We start from the raw sequence: 26012 nt of genomic DNA, 5'->3' as shown, positions 1-26012 counted from the left end.
CTAAAATAGGTGGGCTACAGTTACACAAACTGTAGTGTCACGGGTATCCATCAGTGGTGGGGTGGGGGTGCATTGTCAAGATGACAAGTACTATATTGAAAAGGAGCGCTAAAATAAGGAATCTAGTTGTGTCATTTTTATATTATGTTAGTTTGTAACCCAGTTAGTTTGTAACCGTGTAACCTAGAGCTATATAGGGGGTAGGGGCGGGAATGCATTTTCACAACACGACTTAACCTTACAAAAGCATGAAATTCGCGATCTAAAAATGTCTCTTCTTTTATTGGCATGTTTTCTCATTGAGAGTGGCTATTTATCAAGAGAAATTGCTCTTTATATGAGAAACGGCTGCCCTTTCCTCAACCCTCGCTCTTAACGCTGAAGTTGGTCTTTTTGACCTAATTCTTTAAGACCGACTACTCAGGAACGAGAGCGGTTAAATTGGAACCAAAAGTGTTGTTAAAGCATAATAAATCTTTAGCATAAATAGGAGAGGGGCTGATGAGGATCCATTCCCCCTTATATATGGGGTAGTATCTATTGATTTTAAGTTTTAATTTCACCCTTGATATTCATTTGAACATTTTTTTTAATTGATTTTTTGTTTCTTAACTATCTGAGATAGAATGTGATTTGCCGTCCTCATTAGCCCCTCATTGCTTGTAGTTAAATTATATAAATATATCAATACTTGTAAATTTAATAGTAGCGTCCTTCATTGATAGCATAAAAATTTGCCTGGGGGTTAAAACAGTTTCTCTGGAACTTGTTTTCTTTAATTTTAGGAGAACATACTAAAGTGGTCGAACACAATTGGAAATGAAAATGAACGGAAGAAGATTAGCTAGGATGAATTTGAAACTGAGCACAGTTCGCAAATAAAAAAACCTAGATGCTGAAGTATTTCTCCTGGTTGTTAATGGGTTAAATTTTCTCCGGCTCGTAACTCCGTTTGGTGACTTCAAGCTTAGCGAATTTCATGTCTTTGAAATTACATAAAAATCGACTTTTTTAATACGTTAATTAAAAAAAACTTTCAGAAAAAGAAGTTTTTTTAAGAAAATTAAATGTCATATTAAACTTGAGATCAAAAGAAATAAAAACCTACAATAACTCAAACTCAAAACGACCAGAAATCATTATTAAAGAATAAATGAAAACCAAAACGAACAGATATTAAATAAACAATCATAGCAAAGAAAATATATACAACAGGTACTAGTATCAATAAAAGAATTAACATTAAAACAAGTAAAGCTTAGATTAAAAATGCAAATAAAGCTTGAAACTAAAGCAAGAAGTATAAATGGAACCACAACCGAACCAAAGTTAAATAAACAATCATATCAAACAGACATACAATAGGTACTAATATAAATGAATAAGTAAATCATAAAACGAGTGAAACTTATATTGAATACGCAGATCAAGCTTGAAACGAACAAAAAAAAAATATATAAATAAGAATTTGGGGTTTTGCCTCCTTCTGTCACTGTAAAAGTCTAAAACCTTTTTGGTCATTGGCGACATACCGAAAACTACATGTGTCTTGATAAGTCTTGGAAAGTACGAATAAAATCGAATGAATATTTAATATATAATGGTATTAATTGTTGAAAGAGTGTCAGTTCAATATTTCATTTCATGGTAATTTTTATTTTTATTTTCAATACTTTAATAACTGGAAAAGAAAATATTTGTGATATAATTCGTTTTCAGTGAAGCACTAACGATACACCAGACCTTAGACTTTGATAGTTAGGAAAGAGAGGAGTATCCAAACTTTTTTTTTAGTGAAACTATATTTTTCTGGAACAGACTTGGAAAGAATTGATAAAATTAAAGAGAATATTTGATATTAAATGATTTTAATTGATGAAAGCTCACCAGTTCAAGATTTTGTTTCACTCAGGACCGGATGTGAAGCTTTGACACCTTTAGGCCCGAGCGTTTTTGCCGCACTGTTTTACAAGATTTTCGAGGGAAACATTTTTAGGGGATAGAAAAATCCGCAAGATCTAGTGGGCCTATTGGTGCATCCTGGCTTTGTTTCACTGCAATTTTGAATTTTTCTTCAAAGTTGTAACAAGTGCAAAAGAATATATTTGTAACATAATCCGTTTTACTATGGCACAAAAAACACAGCAGGCCTTATGCTTTTACCCTTTGGGAAGCGGGCAGTAGCCAAACTCTTGTTTGTAGTGATGAATATATGTTTCTTCAACAGTTTTGAAAAGAGCTAATAACATTAAACTGAATTCCCATGATTTTTGGAATAAAATATCGTTAATAAGTTGTATTTTATTTGTTTTTTCCTTTTTTTCTGGGGGGTTAGGCCATGGAGGGCCAGGGGAGAGTTACCATAATTTTTAGAATAATGAACTTTAATACGGTCTTTTATTGGGGGGGGGGCAAGCAGGGAGTAGCAGGGGTCAGTTTCCTTAAGTTTTGGAATAAAACATAGGTAATAAGTGTTTTGAGTGGGGGTGGAAGTCGGGCTTTTTAACTATTTTGAAACTATTTAAAAAATCCTCACATAAGAACATTACGTACCACAAGGGTATAACATACAACACTTCTTTCCTGGCTGTGGGGAGTGTTTTGACCCAGGAGTTTTTGTTATCTGATGTTTTGACGTATTTTACCAACATGGTAATAAAAAAAATTCGATAGGGTAGAAAGGGCAAGGAGATAGTTGCCATCTGGTCCCTTTTGGCTCTAAACAAGGAAACTACAAATTTCAATTTCCAGTAAAATGAGCTCCATCCAAAATTTATACGACTATTCCTTCCATAAAAACCATATATGCCCCTGGAGCATAATTTACAACACTTCCCACCATGTTTTTGGGGTGTCGTGTAAACCCGTAGTTTTTATTATATGATTTTTGGTCTATAAATAATTTTTAAGACCACACTGCTTTTCCATTTACGAAAAATTTTTAAAAAAAAACTACTTAGTCGAAATTAAACCCGTTTTTCTTTTCTCAATTTTTCATGATTTTTGGTTTATTTTGGCGAAATGAATATAAAAATTCGATCAGGCACAATTGGTGGAAAAAAGGGTTGATAGGGAGGGGGATAGTTGCCGTTGGATCTCTTTTGACTCTCAAAAAGGGAACTAGAACTTTCAATTTCTAGTCACTTGAGTCCTCTCCGAAGTTTACATCATCCATAAAAACCTTATATGCCCCCTGGGCATAAGTTACCACCCTTGCCCCGGCTCAATCGAGTATGCTGACTTCTAAGTCTGATCTGACCATTGGACTATTTCAATGAAAATGGCTATCTCAAATTGATCGGATGCATTTGAGGAAAAGAGGGTGCCATTGGTCTCCCTTTTGACTCTTAAAAAGGGAACTATAGCTTTCAATTTCCAGTAGGATGAGCCCCCTCCGAATTTCTTACGACCATTCCTTCCATAAAAACCTTATATGCCCCTGGGACATAATTTATAATTCTTGCCCCCTGGGTTTCTGGGTGTTGTGGAAACCCCGGAGTTTCTATGATATGAACTGTGGTCTATTTTGGACAAAATGAATATCTAAAAAAACTCGATCGGACGCATTTGGGGAAAAGTGGATTGGTGGGGGGCAGGTTAGTTGCCATTGGATCACTTTTGACTCTCAAAAAGTGGAGTAGAGCTATCAATTTCTTGTCATTTGAGTCGCCGCCGGAGTTTACCTCTTCCATAAGACCCTCGTATGCCCCCGGGGCGTAACTTACAACCCTTCCTCTGAGCTCTGGATGTAAAAATCAGAATAACCCCAAAGGTTTTTTTCTCAGTTGAAAAGAAAGTTTGGAATAACAGGAAAATAAGTCTTTGAACCAAGAATAGAATATTGGAAACTACAGTGATAGCAGTCAAGTATGGTTTTGATACGAGGGTGCTTGAGAAGATGAAGGAGGATTTGCTGGTGGTTTTTCAGAGGAATTGTGTGCGGATAGTTTTGGGTACCTGTTTGACTTGTCTTTTGTCAAAAATTTGTCTTTTGGGCGATAATAAGAGAAATATTAAGATCGCTGAGACAAATTTCGTCAACGAAGGATGACAGATAGCAAAAGATTGTCTTTCTCGGCCATCTATCTAGGGTGAAACAAAAGTACATTTCGTCCAAGAATGGAGTGAAAAGAGGTCGTAATGAAGTATTTAAAGAAAATTAGAACTTCTTGGGAAGGATTAAATAGGCAAGCTTTGAATAAATTTGGATGGAGGAGAAACGTACAAATTTCTTAATTAGAAATCATTTATGGTTTCATGTAATAGAAAATAAAAATGATAGGTAAGTATATTCATCAATACATCTTAAATAGCACGTAATGATTCTTACGGAAGAGAGTCGGGTTCTTAACCTTGTCCAAATCTTGTCAATTTTGATTTTTTTTTCCCCTATAATTGAATGCAATCCTCATATAATTGACTAACTTTCATGTTGTTTTGTAGATCTCCATCCAGCCAAAGAAATAAGTTCGTATCTTCAACTGAGAAAATTCACCAAGGAATTGAGAGACTGTTTTATTTATCTTTTAAATAAAAAAAAACAAGTTTTTTTTAACTGGAAATAAGGAGCGACATTAAAACTTAAAACGCAAAGAAATTACTTCGTATATGAAAGAGGCTGCTACCTCATCAACGCCACGTTCTTTACGCTAAAGTTTGACTCTTTCTCTCAATTCTTCTTTTTAAAACAGTCACTGGATTTCACAAGATTAGTCAATTAATAGGTTACTATTATACACAGTATAATAGGTAATTATTATACTGTTACAAAGTTATGGAGCGCTATTATGTTGTTGCAGTATAAAGTAAAGTATATATATATATAAACACACATATATACAACATTCCATTCTATACAGTTTTAGTTACTATTAAATAAAAAAAACAAGTTTTTTTTAACTGAAAGTAAGGAGCGACATTAAAACTTAAAACGCACAGAAATTACTTCGTATATGAAAGAGGCTGCTTCCTCATCAACCCCCTCATTTACGCTAAAGTTTGACTCTTTCTCTCAATTCTTCTTTTTAAAACAGTAAAAAACTTTAGCGTAAAGAGCGGGGCGTTGATGAGGAAGCAGCCTCTTTCATATACGATGTAATTTCTGTGCGTTTTAAGTTTTAATGTCGCTCCTTACTTTCAGTTAAAAAAACTTGTTTTTATTTAATTTCTGAACGTTTTTGAATCAATGAATGTTTTGATTTTGGCTCTCCGCAGAGGAATAATCAAAACGAAATTTGCATATTGTTTTTTTTTTTTGCTAAATAGCTTTCTCGTAATTTTGATCGAATGATTTTGAGAAAAAAAGAGCGGTTGACGAAGCCTAGTTGCCCTTCGATTTTTTGGTTAATTAAAAAAGCAACTAGAACTTTTAATTTTTTACGAATATTTTTATTGGTAAAAGATTTAAGGAACTTACAAATTAGCTTACGTAAAGAACTTTTGTATTCTCATGTTTTTATTACATATATGAGGGGATTCACCCCATCGTCAGTACCTCGCTCTTTACATTAAAGCTTAAATTTTATCCCAACTCATTAAGAATGACCCCTGAATCACAAAAGCCGTAGAATAAATAGTTGAAATTACTAAAAATACTTTAGCGTAAAGAGCGAGGTATTAGAAGGAGGTGAGCCCCTCATATGGGTAATAATTTCTGTTTGTTTTAAGTTTTATTGTTGTTCCTTACTTCCAGCTGAAAAAGCTTTTTCACATTTATTTTTTAATTGTTTTTTTTTAAATAATGCTGGTAAATCCTGCTCTCCCTTCATGGAAATTTTCTTCTCCCATGACAAATTCTCGATGGAAAGTTCCCCCAGCATATCCCTCTCTTCTCAACCCCTCCCCCAACCAAAAAAAATCCTCCTGAAAACGCCTGTATACTTCCCAATAACCATTACTATATGTAAGCACAGGTCAAAGTTTGTAACTCTTTGGCCCTCCCACGGGAACTGTGGGGGAGTAATTCGTCCCCAAAGACATAGTTATAAGGTTTTTCGCCTACACTGAATAAAATGGCTATCTCAGAATTTTGATCCGTTGACTTTGGGAAAATAATTAGCGTGGGAGGGGGCCTAGGTGCCCTCCAGTTTTTCTGGTCACTTAAAAAGGGCAATAGAACTTTTCATTTTCGTTAGAATGAGCCCTCTTGCAACACTTTAGGACAACTGGGTCGATACGATCACCCCTGGGAAAAAAAACAAACATAAAAAAAAAAAAAAAAACAAATAAACACGCATCCGCGATCTGCCTTGTGGCAAAAAATGCAAAATTCCACATTTTTGTAGATAGGAACTCCAAACTTCTACAGTAGGGTTCTCTGATACGTTGAATCTGATGGTGTGATTTTCGTTAAGATTCCATGACTTTTAGGGGGTGTTTCCCCCTATTTTCTAAATTAACACAAATTTTCTCAGGCTCGCAACTTTTGATGGGTAATATTAAACTTGATGAAACTTATATATTTAAAACCAGCATTAAAATGCGATTCTTTTGATGTAGCTATTGGTATCAAAATTCCATTTTTTAGAGTTTTGGTTACTATTGAGCCGGGTCGCTCCTTACTACAGTTCGCTACCACGAACTGTTTGATTCAAGCAAATCTGTGTGAATTCTACTCGTGAAAAAGATAGTGAAAAGGAAAAAAATTCTATGGCTCTGCACACGCTTAAATATTAGCTACGTTTTTCAAAAAATATATATATAATATATGGTAATATAAAAATATATGGTAATATATGGTAATATATTTGTATACATATATACCATATTACCCACATATGCCATATATAACATATTACCTTATGTTACATATATGGTAATACATAAATATATGGTAAAACAATATAAAAATATACATAAATATGGTTTGTATTCCACTTACTAACGCAGCAGACGCCAAAACCACTTGCACAGTAGCCACTTGCTGTTCCACCCGCTGTGGCACACTCGGCTGCTGTTAGACAGGTGCCGTTGTAAAAGTTGTTGGCAGTACACATTTCATTCACAAAACGCACAACGCTGAATATTGACAGGACTACAAAAAAAAATGTCGTTGGTTAGTTTAGTATTGTTTTCTGTTGTCATAGGGCAACCGATAAGACTCATTCTTCTGATTCATAATTAATCTACTAAATAATTCTTCTAGCAGCTCGTTGTAACAAAAAATGGCCTAAGACCAGAAGGTGGAGTCATGTCATTTTCTGGCAAAATGACAAAATGACCACTCATCGAAGAAGATAGCTTAGGACAGTGGGTTTAACCCACTGTTCCCAGTGCATTCAAGTGAGGTATTTTTCACTGCTGCTATGGGCAGCAGACACATGGCAGAAAACATGGCAGAAATACATGGCAGAAATACATGGGCAGAAAAAAAGTTCTTTTGAGCAGGAATTTTTAACAACCTTGAAGAAAACATCAAACTGAACCAAACAAAACCTGTTGATCGTATAAGTCATTAACGTAAATATCGTGCAGATTAATCAATGCTAAAACCGCAAACGCAAGCAAGCACTGCATTAGCTACATCTTAAATCATTTGGAACTAAAAAAAAGGTAATTGATTGACATGCAAAGTTTGGATGGAACTTCAATGACTATAAGCTAAACATCCCTGAACTCCATTGAATATCTTAATGAACTATAGAACGTACGATGTTTAGATCAGGGGGAGAGGATGTACTTCCAGGTAAAACAACATGTACAGGGAAACTTTCCCCTTGTATCCATTCAATCTAATTGTTAATAGTATTCAATACTGTTAAAGAGAGTGTTCTGAAAATTTGGCAAAACTAGAAGTCCTTTTTCAATGCATCCTTTAAAAGCCCAATTCACAAACATGTAAGTCATTACGGAGAAAAACGAAGATGAATCTTCTCTCACCCGCTGATGTAAGCAACAGTCGGTGAAACTTTTTATTGCTTAAATAACAGTAAAATTGCTTGTTATCCCGGTAAGGAGTGAGTGATAGGCTCTAAATTTGTAAAACGAATATGTGTGAACGAGGCTTGCCACCATTAGCCACCACTTGTCACCAGTATCACTATCACTGCTATAAAATACATCCCAGTTTCTTTCCTGTAAACTTTTTTTTTATGCTATAGAACAAACTCTTCGACGCTAATATTGGTTTTAATTAAGTGCAAATGATGCTCTGGTCTTTGTTAGGTTTATGGGGTTGGCAGAACCGCTCTTATTTGCGATGAAATATGTCTGCTCTAAGTTTTAAATTCTTAATTATTTTCGTTAAAGGTGTCATTCGTAGTATTTTCTGTGCGATTTAGGTTTGACCTCAGCTTTCAAATTTTAGTCATTTTAGTTTTTTACTTGGCTTACTTTTATTATGTGTGAATCCCAAAGACACGTGTAGTGTATCTATTTTACCGAAGTTTAATTTTAATTTTATCTTAATGAACAAGTTATTGAGGGGGCTGTATCACCCCTATAAGAAAATCTTTTCGAGTTTCATGTAAAAAAACTCATTTTTTGGTTAAAATTCTAATGGAGAAACATATTCCCTATTGACTTTATTTCGAAAAACTGAGGAGAAGGAGCGGCAATTGGGGGTAGATTCTAGAAGAATACTTTTTTTTTATCTTCAATTAAAAAACCGAAAAAACCTATATCACAAGACATCATGGTGCCACTGTTGAGGAGGACAGCGTCAAGATAACGCCATCAATACTTCATCATGTTGCAATTAAGTTGTATGAATTTACGTTAGAAATCTTTTTTTTCAGATCTCAGACCTACAAGTATGTCACTTAGTACGACTCCGTGTTCCCCTCATACACACACAGGTTTAGGTTTAAACGTCCGTTTTACTACGACGTTTAAAGTTACAAAAAGAAAGGAAAAGATGCAATAAGTAGCAAGCGATAAATAAAGGTTTTTACATAAAAACATGGACAGAGAGAGAAAGAGAAGACAGAGAGGAGAGAGAGAGAGAGAAAGAAGACACTTCATACGCACGTACGTTTTTCCGAAATAATTTATATAAATAGTTTTGTTTCAAATCTATATCCAATAAAAAATATCGAAATACTCACATTTTTTCTTTCTCGCATCTTGATTATGCACAGTGGAATTAGTAAAATTAAAATTTCCAGAAACTCCTCCTTTCTCAGTTCTATTATATGCCAATCTTGCATTTATGGCACTATTTGTAATCATTCCTATCTGTTCGCTGTCATTGTCTGCTAATAAAATGCCACAGTGGCCATGGGTGGCAATAAAAATAAGAATGACTAGATTTAAAATGTGGAGCATCATCCGTATTGACATTTTTTGAAGCTCGTTGATTTTTTGCAGTCTTTATTTAGTCTTTACGTGACACTAAGGTTTATAATGAAAGCATGAAGTTGGATAAATAAATATTTTTTCAACGCTAGGTACAATTTCACTAAGTAAGGACAAAATAATTTGAGAATATATGATTGTCCTAGCTATTTGAACAAGTAGATCATTGAGGTATACTGAACATATGTCATCGTTTGTGACAACGCGCTTCATCAGTACTGACTGAACAATTGGTACACAAACAATCTAAAAAAAAAAAACTATGTTATATCAACAATTTTCGACATAATTTAAACAATTTGATAAATTTAAATGGCTATTTATTTTTATAAAATTGGCTTTAAACTGGCTAGAAAAAATGAAAAACATTTTTTTAGAGGGTGCTTCCTTTCCGTAAATAAGCAAAATGAAAACACAGAAATATATAATATCAAGTTCAACTTATTGAGCAACGAAAGTAAATAATATAATGAAATAATATGATATAATGTGTGTGTGTGTGTGTGTGTGTGTGTGTGTGTGTGTGTGTGTGTGTGTGTGTGTGTGTGTGTGTGTGTGTGTGTGTGTGTGTGTGTGTGTGTGTGTGTGTGTGTGTGTGTGTGTGTGTGTGTGTGTGTGTGTGTGTGTGTGTGTGTGTGTGTGTGTGTGTGTGTGTGTGTGTGTGTGTGTGTGTGTGTGTGTGTGTGTGTGTGTGTGTGTGTGTGTGTGTGTGTGTGTGTGTGTGTGTGTGTGTGTGTGTGTGTGTGTGTGTGTGTGTGTGTGTGTGTGTGTGTGTGTGTGTGTGTGTGTGTGTGTGTGTGTGTGTGTGTGTGTGTGTGTGTGTGTGTGTGTGTGTGTGTGTGTGTGTGTGTGTGTGTGTGTGTGTGTGTGTGTGTGTGTGTGTGTGTGTGTGTGTGTGTGTGTGTGTGTGTGTGTGTGTGTGTGTGTGTGTGTGTGTGTGTGTGTGTGTGTGTGTGTGTGTGTGTGTGTGTGTGTGTGTGTGTGTGTGTGTGTGTGTGTGTGTGTGTGTGTGTGTGTGTGTGTGTGTGTGTGTGTGTGTGTGTGTGTGTGTGTGTGTGTGTGTGTGTGTGTGTGTGTGTGTGTGTGTGTGTGTGTGTGTGTGTGTGTGTGTGTGTGTGTGTGTGTGTGTGTGTGTGTGTGTGTGTGTGTGTGTGTGTGTGTGTGTGTGTGTGTGTGTGTGTGTGTGTGTGTGTGTGTGTGTGTGTGTGTGTGTGTGTGTGTGTGTGTGTGTGTGTGTGTGTGTGTGTGTGTGTGTGTGTGTGTGTGTGTGTGTGTGTGTGTGTGTGTGTGTGTGTGTGTGTGTGTGTGTGTGTGTGTGTGTGTGTGTGTGTGTGTGTGTGTGTGTGTGTGTGTGTGTGTGTGTGTGTGTGTGTGTGTGTGTGTGTGTGTGTGTGTGTGTGTGTGTGTGTGTGTGTGTGTGTGTGTGTGTGTGTGTGTGTGTGTGTGTGTGTGTGTGTGTGTGTGTGTGTGTGTGTGTGTGTGTGTGTGTGTGTGTGTGTGTGTGTGTGTGTGTGTGTGTGTGTGTGTGTGTGTGTGTGTGTGTGTGTGTGTGTGTGTGTGTGTGTGTGTGTGTGTGTGTGTGTGTGTGTGTGTGTGTGTGTGTGTGTGTGTGTGTGTGTGTGTGTGTGTGTGTGTGTGTGTGTGTGTGTGTGTGTGTGTGTGTGTGTGTGTGTGTGTGTGTGTGTGTGTGTGTGTGTGTGTGTGTGTGTGTGTGTGTGTGTGTGTGTGTGTGTGTGTGTGTGTGTGTGTGTGTGTGTGTGTGTGTGTGTGTGTGTGTGTGTGTGTGTGTGTGTGTGTGTGTGTGTGTGTGTGTGTGTGTGTGTGTGTGTGTGTGTGTGTGTGTGTGTGTGTGTGTGTGTGTGTGTGTGTGTGTGTGTGTGTGTGTGTGTGTGTGTGTGTGTGTGTGTGTGTGTGTGTGTGTGTGTGTGTGTGTGTGTGTGTGTGTGTGTGTGTGTGTGTGTGTGTGTGTGTGTGTGTGTGTGTGTGTGTGTGTGTGTGTGTGTGTGTGTGTGTGTGTGTGTGTGTGTGTGTGTGTGTGTGTGTGTGTGTGTGTGTGTGTGTGTGTGTGTGTGTGTGTGTGTGTGTGTGTGTGTGTGTGTGTGTGTGTGTGTGTGTGTGTGTGTGTGTGTGTGTGTGTGTGTGTGTGTGTGTGTGTGTGTGTGTGTGTGTGTGTGTGTGTGTGTGTGTGTGTGTGTGTGTGTGTGTGTGTGTGTGTGTGTGTGTGTGTGTGTGTGTGTGTGTGTGTGTGTGTGTGTGTGTGTGTGTGTGTGTGTGTGTGTGTGTGTGTGTGTGTGTGTGTGTGTGTGTGTGTGTGTGTGTATTTATATATATATTATGACATGCCACCATTACAATGTGAGTAAAAAAAACAAAAAAAAAACTGAAATGTGTGGATGATAGACATCAGTTTAGTTATACAGGAATATTTTCTACGCCAACAATTGAAATTGAAATTCAATTGGTTAGAAATGCTGCCTTAATATTTATAGTTTTAATGGAAATATGTAACATGTTAAACTTTTAGAGCCAGAACAGCAGTAAAAATGAATAAAAAAACTGAATATTTTAGATTCACATCTAGATACCTTTAATAACAAAAAAAAACGAATCAGACATGAAGATAATAGAACATACAGCACATAGAATAAAAAAAATAAAAAAAATTGAAAATATAAATAGAAAATATAAGTGAAAATAGAAATAGAGAAAACAGAAATAAGAATTAGAGAAAATAGAAATATAAGAGATAGAAAATAAGAAAAATAGAAATAGAAGAAATAGAAGATAGAAAAAATAATACAAAATGATAAAAAATTTTGCTAAAGGAAATATGAAAATATAATTTTTTTAAATTTTAGTTATGATAAATATCTCTAAGCCCACTTTAAGAAAAGTCTCATTTATTTTTTTTTTATTCTTTCTTTTTTCGTTTGCTCATGTTAACCATGCCGTCATATTAGCAATTTGATTTAGTAGTGGCGAAATTGACAGGCTTTCCACTGAGGCTTCTATGAATTCTAAAAATCACGAAAAGTGATGGAAAGTGAATAAACTATTTGATCTTCTTCTACAGGTATCATAACGAGCAAATCGTTTCTGAGAGTAATCTTTTATCATATGAAAACAATGTTCAAGAAAGTTCTACTAAAACTGCGTTGAATGTTAAATTCGCATTTGATGAACTTGAGCGTTTTCCCGAGATTTACAGGTCGATTTCAAAAGTATTTTCTGCGCTAAAAGTATCCAATGAAGCTGCCGCTTTACCCGGCTCACAGTCTGCTTTATTTGCAGAAAATTTTGCTATAGAATAGGAATTAGAGAAAACTGGAGAATCTACTGTTTAAGAGATATCTCGTCAAGTTTCTGTAAAGTGTGGCGCGAAAGTGTAATCTTTTCTTAAAGACTCTGAGGAAACTCTAATTAATGAGTTGTTCGATTCTGTGTCACTGGAGTTCAATCCCATCTTTGATGGTGTGGAAAGAGAGCTGAAAGCGTGTGGAATGCAAACCCATAATCTGGAGAATCGAATTGAAAAAACCGATGTCAAGCTTGACGATATGAATCAATAAAATATCTTGGACAGTCTTCTTTTCAACGGCCTGAAAGAAAAGCCAGGAGTTGACCTTAAAACGACTTTTCTCAATGTCTTATCGACACAGATGGGTGTTACTGGTATGTCTCCTGGCAAAATATCAAGTGTTTTCCGGTTTGGAATGAGTGAGCCCCATACTGCTATTGATAAAGTTACTCCAGTACTAGTGCAGTTTGCTAGCAAAGAAGTTGCTCGAAAAGTTTTCTCATAGAAGTCTAGACTATCTGGCTCAGGCATCTTTGTGTCGGAATCCTTTACAAAGGGACTTTTGATTAGCTAAATTCCAGGAGGGATCAGTTCAATGTCAAATATGTATGGAATGACCGCAGCAACATACGAGTGAAGTTGCCACGTTGCCTGGTGAACCGTCTGCGCAGAAAATAAGATAACCTGGTGAATGCATTTGAAATAGTGTTTGTAATGTTTTTCGTTGTTTTTTTCTTTCCCTTGTATTACTTTTGTTGCCTTTTTTCTTACTACTTAACTATATTTGTTATTTTCACTGTTATTCTTAAAAATTGTTGATTCTCAGCCTTTTATTTTTTTTTCTTACTTTTTATCTTTCCGCTTAAAGAGATTTGTTTGGTTTTCATATTTATTTACTCTTACTGGTTCTATACTTGATTATTTAATGAGGCGACCTTTTCGTCCAGAAGAGATTCTGCCAATAGCAACAGATCTTGAACCGCGTTGAACCATGTTAGACTCCAACAGTTAAGAAAAAGTTCTTATTTTCAAAGTCTGCGGTTTAAACCCGGGGAAGCTGATTCGTTGCATTTATGTGTCTGGATTTGCTACCTTACTACTTGTTATGAGGCTGTGCAACAATTTATCTGTGATTCTCAAGAAAAAATTAGTTTAATTGGTATATGTGAAAGTTTTTTGAGTTAGGAAAATTCTCTCGTTATTTTCTTTTCTAGATTATAATTTAGAGATTAAAAACTGGACATCACTTCATAGAGCGATGCGATCAAACACATAGGTGTGTTTGATTTCAAATTCGTTGTCTTACCAAGTAAGAATTTGTATTGATGTTTGAATAGAGGGTAAGTTTGAAAACTTTAGTCTGGGACTAGATTTGGGAAGTAGGAAATTATTGGTTAGTGTTGTGTATAGGCCACCGAGTGCTAGCTGAGAAGAATTTGAGTGTGGGTTTGATCAACTTGCACGTGCGGCGTCTCGGAGAGGTCTAGATTTTATTTTTATGGGTGATTTCAACTTTGATCTGCTTTCATTGAATGGAGTGAATCTTGATTATTTTAATTTGATGGCTGCCCATGATCTCTTCCCCCTTGTGAATATTCTAACACGTATTACGAGTCATTCAGCCGCTCTCATAGATAGTATTTTTTTTTTGTTGATTCTAAGTATCTGGACCGTCGTCATGCTAATGTTGTTCTATACCCTTATTTGGACCATTTCCCAGTTGTCGCTACGATACCTTGTGGCTGAATAAAAAGAAATTAATTAAAAAAAGTGAAAACTCGGTCTTTAAGGAAGGAGAATTTACAGAGGTTTGGTGAAGAGTTAAGCAGCTATGATTTCTAATTGAATTTTAGATATGACTGATGACGCTTCTGGTGCATTTGATCGCATTGTGGGGATCGTGCATCCACTATATGATAGGACTTGCCCAGTGAAATGTTTGAAACAGCTTCAGAATGAGCCCAGGAAGCCCTGGATAACTATGGAAATTCTTGAACCGTCAGATTTAAGAATTCAATTGTATGTGGATTATTTAAATAGCGAGTGTGCCAAAAAAACTGGAAGACTTCGCAATAATACGCCATAAAGTGAACTCGATGAGAAGAAAAGCTAATAAGGAATACTTTGCGAATCAACTGAGTTTAAATAATGATAATACTACAGTAACTTGGAAGGTTGTTAATGATCTATTTGGGAAGAAGAAAGTAGCTCAACCTAATTCGCTACCGATTCAAGGAGAAACTGGTAGTGATGAAATGATTATTATTAGTACATTTGCTGAGTTCTTTTCAGGCATTGGCCAAAATGTACAGACAGAAGGGCTGATAAATTCTAAAATGATTTCTATGATTATGAATTTGTGGATGATTGAGGAACTGGAAGTCAAATAGAGTTTCAGCCGTGTACTGAAGACTAAATACTCAGGGTTTTGAAAACAATCAAATCTAATTCAGCAGGGACAGATGACATTAATCTTAAAACTTTTAAGTCAGTGATTTGTTATTTACTACCATGCATCGTCCACATAATCAATCTTTCCCTCCAAACCAGCGAATTTCCTGGTGCACAAAAAAGAGCAAAAGTCAACTCTCTTCACAAAGGCGGTTCTAAGCTAAATGTTGAACATTATAGACCCATATCAATCCTACCTCTTTTTTCAAAATTATTTGCAAAATTGTGCATAAAAGGCTTTATGATCATCTTACAAAAACGGGGATGTTAAGTGAAACCTACTTCGGCTTTAGGAAAGGTCACTTGATATCGGATGCCATGCATTCCCTCTGTGATTCTTTAAATAAATACATTAAACGTGATGAAACACCTTTGACTATTTCTATTGATTTTAGAAAAGTGTTTGATGCAGTAGAATGAAAAATTTTATTCAAATGTCTACCTTTGTATTTTCTGGTAACTATCTGAAGTGGTTTGATAGTTTTGTGAGTGGTAGATCTCTTCAAGTTGTATTAAATGATGTTTTTTCCTCTCCTTTTCAAACGAAGTGTGGTGTGCCCCAGGGGTCCATCTTGGGACCACTTCTCTACCTTGTGTATGTTGATTCAATTCGCTTCTACTTATCTGAGTGTTTTACTAAAACGTTTGCGAATGATACTGTTTTAACTGTGTCTAGTCAATCCCTCATTATTTGTCGTTGAAAGTAAATAGAGTTTTAAGTTTTTTTTTTACAAGTTTGAGCATTTTGTCAGTGAATGTTAAAAAAAACTAATTTTATGATATTCAGGAGAGTTGGTAAGCAGACAAGAGTTTATGGAGAGATATTTTTAAATCGTAGGGCTTATCACAGGTGCATGAAGTGCATTATTTGGGTTTCCAGCTTGATTGTAATTTGTCTTGGAGGCCCCATAGTGATCTCGTTGCAGCAAAAATTGCTAGAGGTTTGGGAATTTTGCGCCGATTAAAGCATGTTTTACCATTATTAGTTCTTCTATTGCTGTCCCATACTATTACTTCGCCTTATATTTCTTATGGTTGTGTTCTTTGGTCTAAGAATTTGTATTCAAATTTAAGAAGGGTGCATATTCAAGAATATTTGAACAGACAAGAGATGTTAAACAAGGAAGTGCCCTGTCACGTCGGCTATTCGGAATATTCGTAAACGAAATCGTAGAATTCTTGGAGAAAAGATGGGCCCCAACCGTTAAGCTCGGCAACAGAACGATTTCGGCTCTGCTGTTCGCCGACGACATGGCATTAGTAGCGAAAACAGCTCGTCAACTACAAATTTTAATTGACCTGATGGCAGAATACCTTGAATCGAAGAAACTACGTCTCAACCTCGGGAAGACGGAGATAATGATCTTCAATAAAGGAGGAAGAAGGAATTTAGTCGAGAACAAGAAATTTCGGCTCAAAGGACAAGATATTAAGGTAGTGGAAAAGGCGAAATATCTGGGATTTACCCTGACACCTAACTGCAGTTAGAAGGAACATGTGCGCGAAATGTCAAAGCGAGGGAAAGCAGCAGTGGGTGCAATATTACGTAATGACCTAGTGAAAAAGTCGAAGTCATTAAAAATGTTTAAGCAAATATTTGATTCGAAAATTAAACCGGTAATCCATTACGGAGTTGAGCTATGGGGCCTAGAGGCCGAGGAGAAGCTAGAATCAGTCCAGTTTAGATACTACAAAAGACTCTTTGGGCTGCACCAGACAACACATAACCAGCTAATCAAAGGAGATTCGGCATCTTCTCACTGAAATTGCACCGGCTTTATCAAGTATTTAAGTTTTGGCTGATATTAACCCAACTTCCTGAGGAACGATTGGTTAAACAAGCTTATAATGATTTGCTTCGAAATAATAGGAAAACTACTTGGACTCAACAAATCAAGAAATCTCTCGACACACTAGGCTTATCTTATTTCTGGATGGAAGGAAACGGGCCCGGAAACACACAATGCCTTCCAGAAATTATGCAGAGATTGAAAGACCAAGAGATACAAGAGTGGGGTTGTTTAGTACGTTCGTCGGAAACACTGAAGTAATATAGTAAAGTAAAAGAAATTTTTGGGGAAGAATATTATTTTAAGGTAAATTTACCTTTTAGATATTTAAAATCATGGATCCAGTTGAGGGGAAATTGCCTTCCAGTACACAGGGGACAGAAATTAAAAAAAATAAGGGTACAAATGGTAAGTGTGGGTATTGCGGAAAAGAGGATAATAATTTAGCCCATTTCCTCATGGAGTGCCAGGAGCTTGAAAGTCTTAGGGATGAAATTTAGGGGAACCATCGGTTGGTGCTGCTTTCTGATATCCTGAGGTCTTTGATGCCTGGAACCATATGCAAAATGGCACGATATTTGGAAAAGGCGGGAGAGGCTCAGTCGAGCCCGAGTGAATGAAAATAAGTATCCTTTTATATTGAGTGTGTGTTCTGTGCAGTGTTGTATTATTAAATCATGTTGTGTATGGCCGTAGGGCTCAAATAAACTTTCTTTCTTTCTATTCTTCAAAATGAAGCAGGACGTCTTTTTGGTAATTATGAAGAAAGCGTGAACGATACCGTTTCGTGTTTTAAGAAATTGCGAGTGGTTAATATTGGTCAGATTCGCAATTTTCAAGCTGCCGTTTTTGCTTATCGATGTTGGAATTATTTATGTCCTACAATTTTTACTGATTTTTTTCACGTAAATCGCTCGCTCCCCAGGCATGCGATTAAGGAGATACATAATTTTGTTGTTGTGTACCGAGACACCACACGTGCAGGTTCCGGAATTAGTTATTTATCTCCGGCTATTTGGAATGATATCCCAGCTGGCATTTTGGGGGCTGAGCACATTGGGCTATTTAAAGTAAAGCTTAAAAAACATTTATTGGGGGAGGGTAGTTGATTTTGGTATTTTTTGTTAGTTGAGTGTTTTCGTACCTTGTTTTTTTTTTAGTTTTCTATAGGTGATTTTTATTATTGGTTGAGAATTAGAGGATGGCAGCCGTCCATCATCATTAGGGCTTTTTGAGCCTTCGATTGATTGCGGACATAAAAGAGCAGGTTGAATCCAAAACTACTGCTAGCTTTTCCCGGTGTAACCAGGCATCAATTTTTGTGTTCCAGAGCAGGAAACATATATGCCCTGAGTATTTTCATGATTATTTTTCCATGAATCAGGACTACCATAAATATGATACAAGAAATTCACAACTTTTAAGCCATGAACAAAGAAAAATAGTTCGATCATCATATGTGGTTCGTAATCTGGGGCCTTCTGTTTGGAATAGTTTGCTGGCTGGCATCAGGGAGTCTGTCACTTTATATGGGTTTAAAAATAAATTGAAAATATTTTATTTAAGTAATAGGTTTTGAAGGGCAGAAGGTTTTTGGTGTCTTTTTTTTGCAGTTTATTGATGTGGGGCGGGGGCTGAATACCGGTAAATGATATTTAATATGATTATTTTGTTGCATTTTGTTCATGTGTATGTGTTGTTATTTTTTATATATAAGATAGGCTAGGTGGTTAATCATGAGATGTTATGTTTAGATCTTTATTTATAAGATGTAAATCATAATATGAAATTGCAGCACAAGTCCTTAGGACTTTCTTTTTGCTGCAATAATTTATTAGTGTTGTTATTTTTTTATTTATGTTTGTATTGTGGATAAAATAAAACTTACCCACCTACCTACCTACCTTCCGAGGGTGGTTTTGTGTATAGGCTACATAGTTTATTTTGTAGTTACTAGTAAATTTAATAAATTTGTCTAAAAATTTGTTTAGAATATCCTACTTGAAATCGTTCAATCGTCTTGTTGGACTTGTATATCCTTAAGACTTCAGTTTAGTTGGTAGTTTGCACAGCATGATATTGAATTTGTTTGAAGCTGTTGAAGTTTGAAGGAGTTGTTTAGACCTTCCGCAAAATGATATTTAACAATGTTGTATACCTTAACATGAGACTTTCTTCGGGTTTTTATTTCTTTTTTTTCAACTTTTACATCCATTTCCTGTAGTTTTAGCTGTTTACTTAAGTTTGATTTAATTTTTTTTTATATATGAAAAATACAGCAAACCACAATTTTGACACCAGTGAATATGAAATCAATCGAAAGTGATGAAAAAACCTAAATCTCTTGGTTATATTTACCAAGGTGATATTCAAAGAAAGTTCGTTTTTCAACTGAAAGTAAGATGTAACATTGAAACTTAAAATTAATGGAAACAATTCCGTATATGAGAGAGGGGATCAGGCCCTTACTAAGTTCTTAGTGCTTTAGAATTTGTTTATATATTAATTCCACAGCCCTTGTGTCTCGTCAGTCGTTCTTAAGGAATTGGAGCGAAAAGTCAAATTTTAGCATAAAGAGCATGGGATTGAGGAGAGGGTGACCTCCCACCCCAGAAGTAATTTCTAATTGATTGGTAGTTTTCTGCTTTTTAATGTTTTTGATTAAGTGCTAAAACGTTAGATTATATTCTAATTAAGACAATTTTAAATTTTAGTATCTAGTCAACATGATGGATTAACAGTAGTTTGTTGAAAAAGTCATTATTAATAATTTTACTACAGAATTTTAGGTGGACAGAAAGGGGTGTTATTGTTTGTATGGATGGAACTTCTTCATGGCATTTGATAAACTGCGCAGCTGAAACCATCATGATCTCTTCAATAGGGATATCTCATGTTTAAATACGGTACTCTTTTCCATAAACAGGAGAAGAGATACATTACATTTTCAAAACGTTAAAAATCAAACTCCTGAGAGCACTTCTCAACCTCCCCCAAGCAATTTTCTGATGATTCCCATGATTTTCCACCTCACCGTGTTCACCTCTGCGTCGGTAGGTAGGTAAATATAATATTTTATGCTAAAGAGAAAAAGACTGTGGTATTAGTAGGGGCTCAATTACCCCCTAGGAACAATAATTAAGACATAGACCAAAAGCTTTTTTGGGAATGAAGAGAAATTATACATCAGTTTCTACCCCTCTGCCCTCCTTCCACAAAATACATTTTAAATGTATCTGAACTTACATATTACTGTGTAGAATGTTATGAAATCTGTAGCTTTAAACTAAATGTCAGAAACATTTTTCTGGAATAAAAAAAAAGGTATTATCCCTCAGTGCCCTCCTTTCGATTTAGTGAGAATGAAGTAAGATGAATGAAGAGAGATGAGAACTTTGATCCCCCCCATCTTATACCTCTTTCAATATTTATTAGAAAAACCATGAAGGATCAGATAATTTGGGCAATGAAAATGTCCAAACCAGTTGAAATGTTCCCTAAATCATTCAGTGATATAATGCCCGTCTTTTATAATAGCTCATGCGCAATTACACATAACCAGAAATAATTTCATGAAAAATCTAGCGAGTCAACTGAGCTAAATCAAACAGTAAGATATATGTCGATGTTAACGATTAATCCTCCAGAGTGTTCAGAAAGCGAGTCAGCGTGGAACACTTTCAAGGTTAATGTTCTCACTGCAGCTACAGAAGTTGTGGGCCTTAAGCAGCGAAAAAGCAAAGAGTTGATCAGCAGCCAAACGTTCCAAGTAATCGAACAGAGACGGCGAGCGAGACCACGAGGAGATATGACACTCTACAGACAGCTCAACACACAGCGCAACTCTATACCTCACAAGGACAAGAAAGACTTCATTGCAGGGAAAGCCGCTGAGCGAGAGCAAGCTGCCCAAGAGAAAGACATAGGGCAACAATCAAGATCTTGCGTGAGCATACTGACCATCATACCATGGCGTGCGTCCACAAGCCTAAAAGAAGCGAAGGGAGAAACCATATACGACCAGTTCCAATGTTTTGGTCTATGGAAGAAACAGTTCGAAATACTGATCAACTGAGATCCACCCGATTCCATTGAAACAGGGCTTGTTGCTGCTGCTGCAGAGACTACAGCTGCCATCGATTGTAACGAATTTTCTCCTGGGGAGATCAGATCGGCCGTGAAGAAACTTAAGAACAATATAGCAGCCGACACTTGTGGCAACGCTTCTGAGCTACGCACAACAGGTGGCCCTGCAATGATACTCTGGCTGCAGATGGTGTTCTACTTTCATTGCGCTTGTTCCTCTTCTCTAGAACGTATTCGAATTTTTTGTTCATGTAAGTATGCTAATTATGCTTTCGTCAGCCCTGTTACAGGGATAGTAGGCCTAACCGGTTATCCCGGTCGTCATTTGTGTCCCGGTCTTGTGAACATTCGCTTTTGAATTGGTATATGATGAAATAAATTTTTGTGTTTTTCCCCTTTTTTTCTTTTTAGTTTTTTTTTTGTTTTTTACTTTTTTTTAGTGTTTTTAGTTTTTTTTCTTTTTATTTTTTTTGTAGTTTTTACCTTTTTAGTTTTTTTTCTCCTTTATTTTTCAGTTTTTTCCTTTTTTTCTTTTTTAGTTTATTAGCTTCTTTAGTTTTTTTATTAGTTTTTAGTTTTTTTCTTTCTAGTTTTTTGTAGTTTTCACCTATTTTTATTTTTTTTAGTTTTTTTTACTAATGTCCTGATCGTTATTTATATTCCCTGTGTCCCGGTCGTCATTTGTGTCCCGGTGCTTTGTTGATGGTGATAGCAAATCGAACATTCCTTGTGTCCCGGTCGCTTTCTCTTTGAGTGTCCCGGTCATCATTTATATTCCCTATGTCCCGGTCGTCATTTGTGTCCCGACATCCCGGTCTGTAATTTCGTCAGTTGACAAACATGACGTCAGTCGACACAAAAACATGACGTCACTCGACACACAGACACACAGACAACTTATTTTTATATAGATAGATAGATGTCCCGGTGTCCCGGTCGTCGTTTGTGTCCCGATGTCCCGGTCTGTAATTTCGTCAGTTGACACACAAACATGACGTCACTCGACACACACGCACACACACACACACAGACAACTTATTTTTTTATATATTTAGATAGATAGAAGATAAGTTGTTTGTGTGTGTGTGTGTGTGTCGAGTGACGTCATGTTTGTGTGTCGACTGACGTCATGAAGTTAGTTGTCGTCATGTTTGTTATGACGATGACGTCATTAAAGGTAGTCAGTTGTCGTCATGTTTGTTATGACGGTGACGTCATCAAAGGTATTTAAGACATTCGTTCACGGAGAAATCTATTAATGTTTAACTGTAAAATGAGTGATGAACCTACAATGACAACAGCCGAGGAAGATGCTCAAAGAGTCTATGCCAAAAAACTTGCTGCTGATAGAGAAAGTAAGAAAAGAAAGCGTGCTGAGGAAGAGGAACTACCAGAGCAACGCGAAACCAGACTTGCTGCTAAAGGAGAAAGTGAAAAAAGAAGGCGTGCCGAGGAACTACCAGAGAAACGCGAAACCAGACTTGCTGCTAAAAGTGAAAGTGAATAAAGAAGCAACATGACTACCAGAGCAACATGAAACCAGACTCGCTGCTAAAAGCGAAAGTGAAAAAAGAAGGCGTGCCGAGGAACTACCAAAGCAACATGAAACCAGACTCGCTGCTAAAAGAGAAAGAGAAAAAAGAAGGCGTGCCGAGGAATCACAAGAACACCAAGAAATCAGGCTTGCTGCTGATAGAGAAAGTAAGAAAAGAAAGCGTCCTGAGGAATCAGAGCAACCTGAAAGTTATCGCCTGGCATTCAGGTACAGCCCAGTCGATGATTATAGCTTGAGTAGATGTGTTCAAATCGGGACTATGTCTAAAATTTGTCTCTATTGCAAGGCCTTGAAATTCAATGGTGAAACAATAGGAATGTGTTGCGCCTCAGGAAAAGTTAAACTTCCTCTATTGGCTGCACCACCAGAGCCATTGAAGACTTTGCTTACTGAAACTACGTCAGAATCTAAGCGTGTTTTCAGGTTTTCCACCACACGTGCTAAAACTAAAAATAGGCGTACCAATAATACTGTTAAGAAATATCAACCCACCAAAGCTTTGCAATGGCACGCGACTTACCGTAAAAAAAAAACAATGGAAAACGTAATAGAGGCCACAATTTTGACAGGGCATTTTGAAGGTGAGGCTGTTCTTATTCCTCGCATTCCCATGATTCCAACAGATCTGCCTTTTCAGTTCAAAAGATTGCAATTCCCAATTCGATTAGCATTTACAATCACCATCAACAAAGCTCAAGGTCAATCATTAGAAAAATGATTGTTTTTCCCATGGACAATTGTACGTTGCATGTTCGAGGGTCGATAAACCTGACAACCTATTTATATGCAGTGACAATTGGACAGCGAAGAATGTTGTATATTCGCAAGTTTTACGCAGTTAATTTGTATTGTATCTATCTATCTATCTATCTATATAAAAACGAGTTGTGTGTATGCATGTTTGTTTGTTTGTTTGTAAAAAGAGCGTTTGCATATGACGTCATTATAAGTACATAAGGCTTTGTATATGCACAGACAATTGGAAAGCCAAGAATGTTGTATATTCGCAAGTTTTACGTAGTTCAAAACGCATATATAAATCTATCTATATTCATAGGTGGTACACAGGGACACAACTACAATGAAGCGTAACTAATATGGCGCGTAACGACTTACGCGCGCGGGGGGGCTTGGGGGGTGCGAAGCGCCCCCATCAACTAGGTGTTGGGTTGGCGCGAAGCGACAACTTAGGGATTCGTGGAGTTCCTTTCTCATAGTTCGGCTCCTATCTCTCTGGTAGAGCACAGAGTGTGAGTCTGGGCGGGGTGACTTCATATTCCCTACCTGTCCGGAGAGGTGTCCCTCAAGGCTCTGTTCTTGGTCCAATACTTTTTCTCTTTTATATTAATGATTTGGTTACGGACCTGGGTCTATCACTGCACCCAGTACTTTTTGCTGAAGATAGCAACTTTTTCATCACCGGTCCTAATTTACCATCCGTCGTCACTTCTATTCAAACCCTTCTGAATAGAGTACAGGAGTGGTATCTCGTTAACTGCATGACCATTAACAGCAAGAAAAGTTAGGTTGTATTATTTCAAACCCCTTACAAAAGTGGAGCTCAGCAAGCACTTGGCCTAAAATATTCTAGCAATCTCCTCCCGCAGGTCGAAGTTGCCAAGTTTCTTGGTGTCCACATAGACTCCTCCCTATCATTTGCAACACATGTGTCCTACATCAGAGCCATAATCTTGCCACAGGTAAGTATGATTAATCGTATGAATTATTTTCTTCCTCCCGATATCGCTGTCACCCTTTATTACTCTTTTATTCACCTGTATATCTCATACCGCGGATCTGTTTGGGGCAACACTTATCCTTCAGTTACCAAAAAATTAAAGTCTGCCCAAAACCGTGCCGTGAAAGCAGTTTTTCAGCTGCCCCGACTATATCCCACTCAGGAGTTGTACTCTGATTTTGGTATTATCCCTTTTGAATAAAATAATTAAAAAATTAAATTTATCCCTTGCATACTCCGCTTACCATAAAAATATTCCTCCCCAATTATTGTCTTATTTCAATAGTAATAATTCTGAAGGCCTCTCTCTCCGTTCATCCAACCGTTCCTTCATTGTCCCTAAGTGCATCTCTAGTTCTGCCCAGCGATCACCCATTTATAAATCTATACTTCAATGGAATATATTACCTTCCAGTGTCGAGCTATCCACAAGTTTTCACACGCTGTATAACAATGTACTAAAATTTTGATATTATATTTTTCTAAATTTTTATTCAATTTGCTTTAATAACCCATGTTCTCTCTTTTCCTTTTTTTCTGTCTTCTTATTTTCAATTTTTGTTGTTATGGTCCTCAACAAGTTCGCTTCCAGGATCTTTATTATTATTGGTGTTATGTTTTTTTTTATTTGAATAAATTTAATTGAATAGGCTATAATCTGGTAATATCAAAAAAAAATTCATAGGAAAGGGAGCCAGAAAGTGTGAGCATGTTTTTATAAGTCATTATTTATCAACAGTATGAAAACTATATCAAATTAATTTATCAAATCTAAATTTTAAATTTGAAACAAAAAATCGCCGTATTGCTTAAGCCAATCATCTGCAATCTTATCCAAACAATATGTTCAGCAATATCAGTGAATTTTTTTCGCTCTGGTATGAACTTTATTTTGTGTTATATATTTTTTGTCTTACATATGTAATGAACATTTTGGCCCTAGATTTAGTCATGATTTAAAGATAGAAAAATAATTTTATTCAAACATTAGGCTTAACAATATCAGTCAAAAACCGAAAACGATTCTTTTCTACTTTTTCGCTCTGGTATAAATATTATTTTGTGTTATACATTTTTTTGTGTTACATGTGTTGTAAAAATTTTTGGTTCTGAATTTTGGCCATAATTTAATGATTGAAAAAACCCATCATCTACGATTTTATCCAAATAGGAAATTCAACAATAACAGTAAAAAAAAATGTTATTTTTTTTTTAAAAACAGTTTTTCAATTTTCTTGTTCCGTATCAGCTTTATTTTGAGGTCTAAACGTAACTCAAGACTTACTACAAAATGTACTGCAGCTGAGTTAAAGCCAACGAAAATCACATAGAAAGGAAAAAAAATTCACGAAGTGCAAAAAATAATTCTATTCCATATCCATAGCTCTGCGAAGATGAACTATCTTATTTTTAAATCTAAGTAGATAAAGTGAAAATTTAACCATCAAATTAACCATGATTAATGGCATAAAAGAGTTTACTCAAGCGAGAATTTTTAACCAATTTGAAGGATAAATTGCTATTATCAACAAGTTTCAGCCAGAATTTCTCCTTTATTCGGGGTAATTTTAAGGTTTTGCGGTTTTAAAACTTGCCTGAAAATTTTCAAACCTTTGTAAGCTTTTTACAGGAAGAGTTCTGATACCCTTAAATGGTATGTCAAACATTTCGTGGTAACGAACTGTAGTAAGGAGCGACCCGGCTCAATAGTAACCAAAACTCTAAAAACTTGAATTTTGATATCAATAGCTACATCAAAAGAATCTCATTTTAATGCTGATTTTAAATATATAAGTTTCA

At 36.3% G+C, this 26012-nt stretch overlaps 1 protein-coding gene across 1 annotated transcript in view; it reads right to left on the bottom strand.

Moving 5' to 3' along the window:
• Positions 1–25615, bottom strand: part of LOC136036987 (uncharacterized) — a 54801-nt gene extending 29186 nt beyond the window's left edge. The window contains exons 1-3 of the mRNA XM_065719390.1: positions 25498–25615; positions 9045–9540; positions 6881–7033 (exon numbers count right to left, since the gene is read on the bottom strand). Of these exons, the coding sequence (XP_065575462.1) occupies positions 6881–7033; positions 9045–9279 (388 nt within the window). The 5' untranslated portion in view covers positions 9280–9540; positions 25498–25615. The remainder of the gene's footprint in view (positions 1–6880; positions 7034–9044; positions 9541–25497) is intronic.
• Between the last annotated feature and the right edge of the window lie 397 nt (positions 25616–26012).

This window comes from Artemia franciscana, chromosome 16 (genome assembly GCF_032884065.1).
Source record: "Artemia franciscana chromosome 16, ASM3288406v1, whole genome shotgun sequence".
In the NCBI taxonomy this organism is placed as follows: domain Eukaryota; kingdom Metazoa; phylum Arthropoda; class Branchiopoda; order Anostraca; family Artemiidae; genus Artemia; species Artemia franciscana.
Note: the sequence above shows the minus strand (reverse complement) of the source record. Positions and strands in the feature narration are given on the sequence as shown.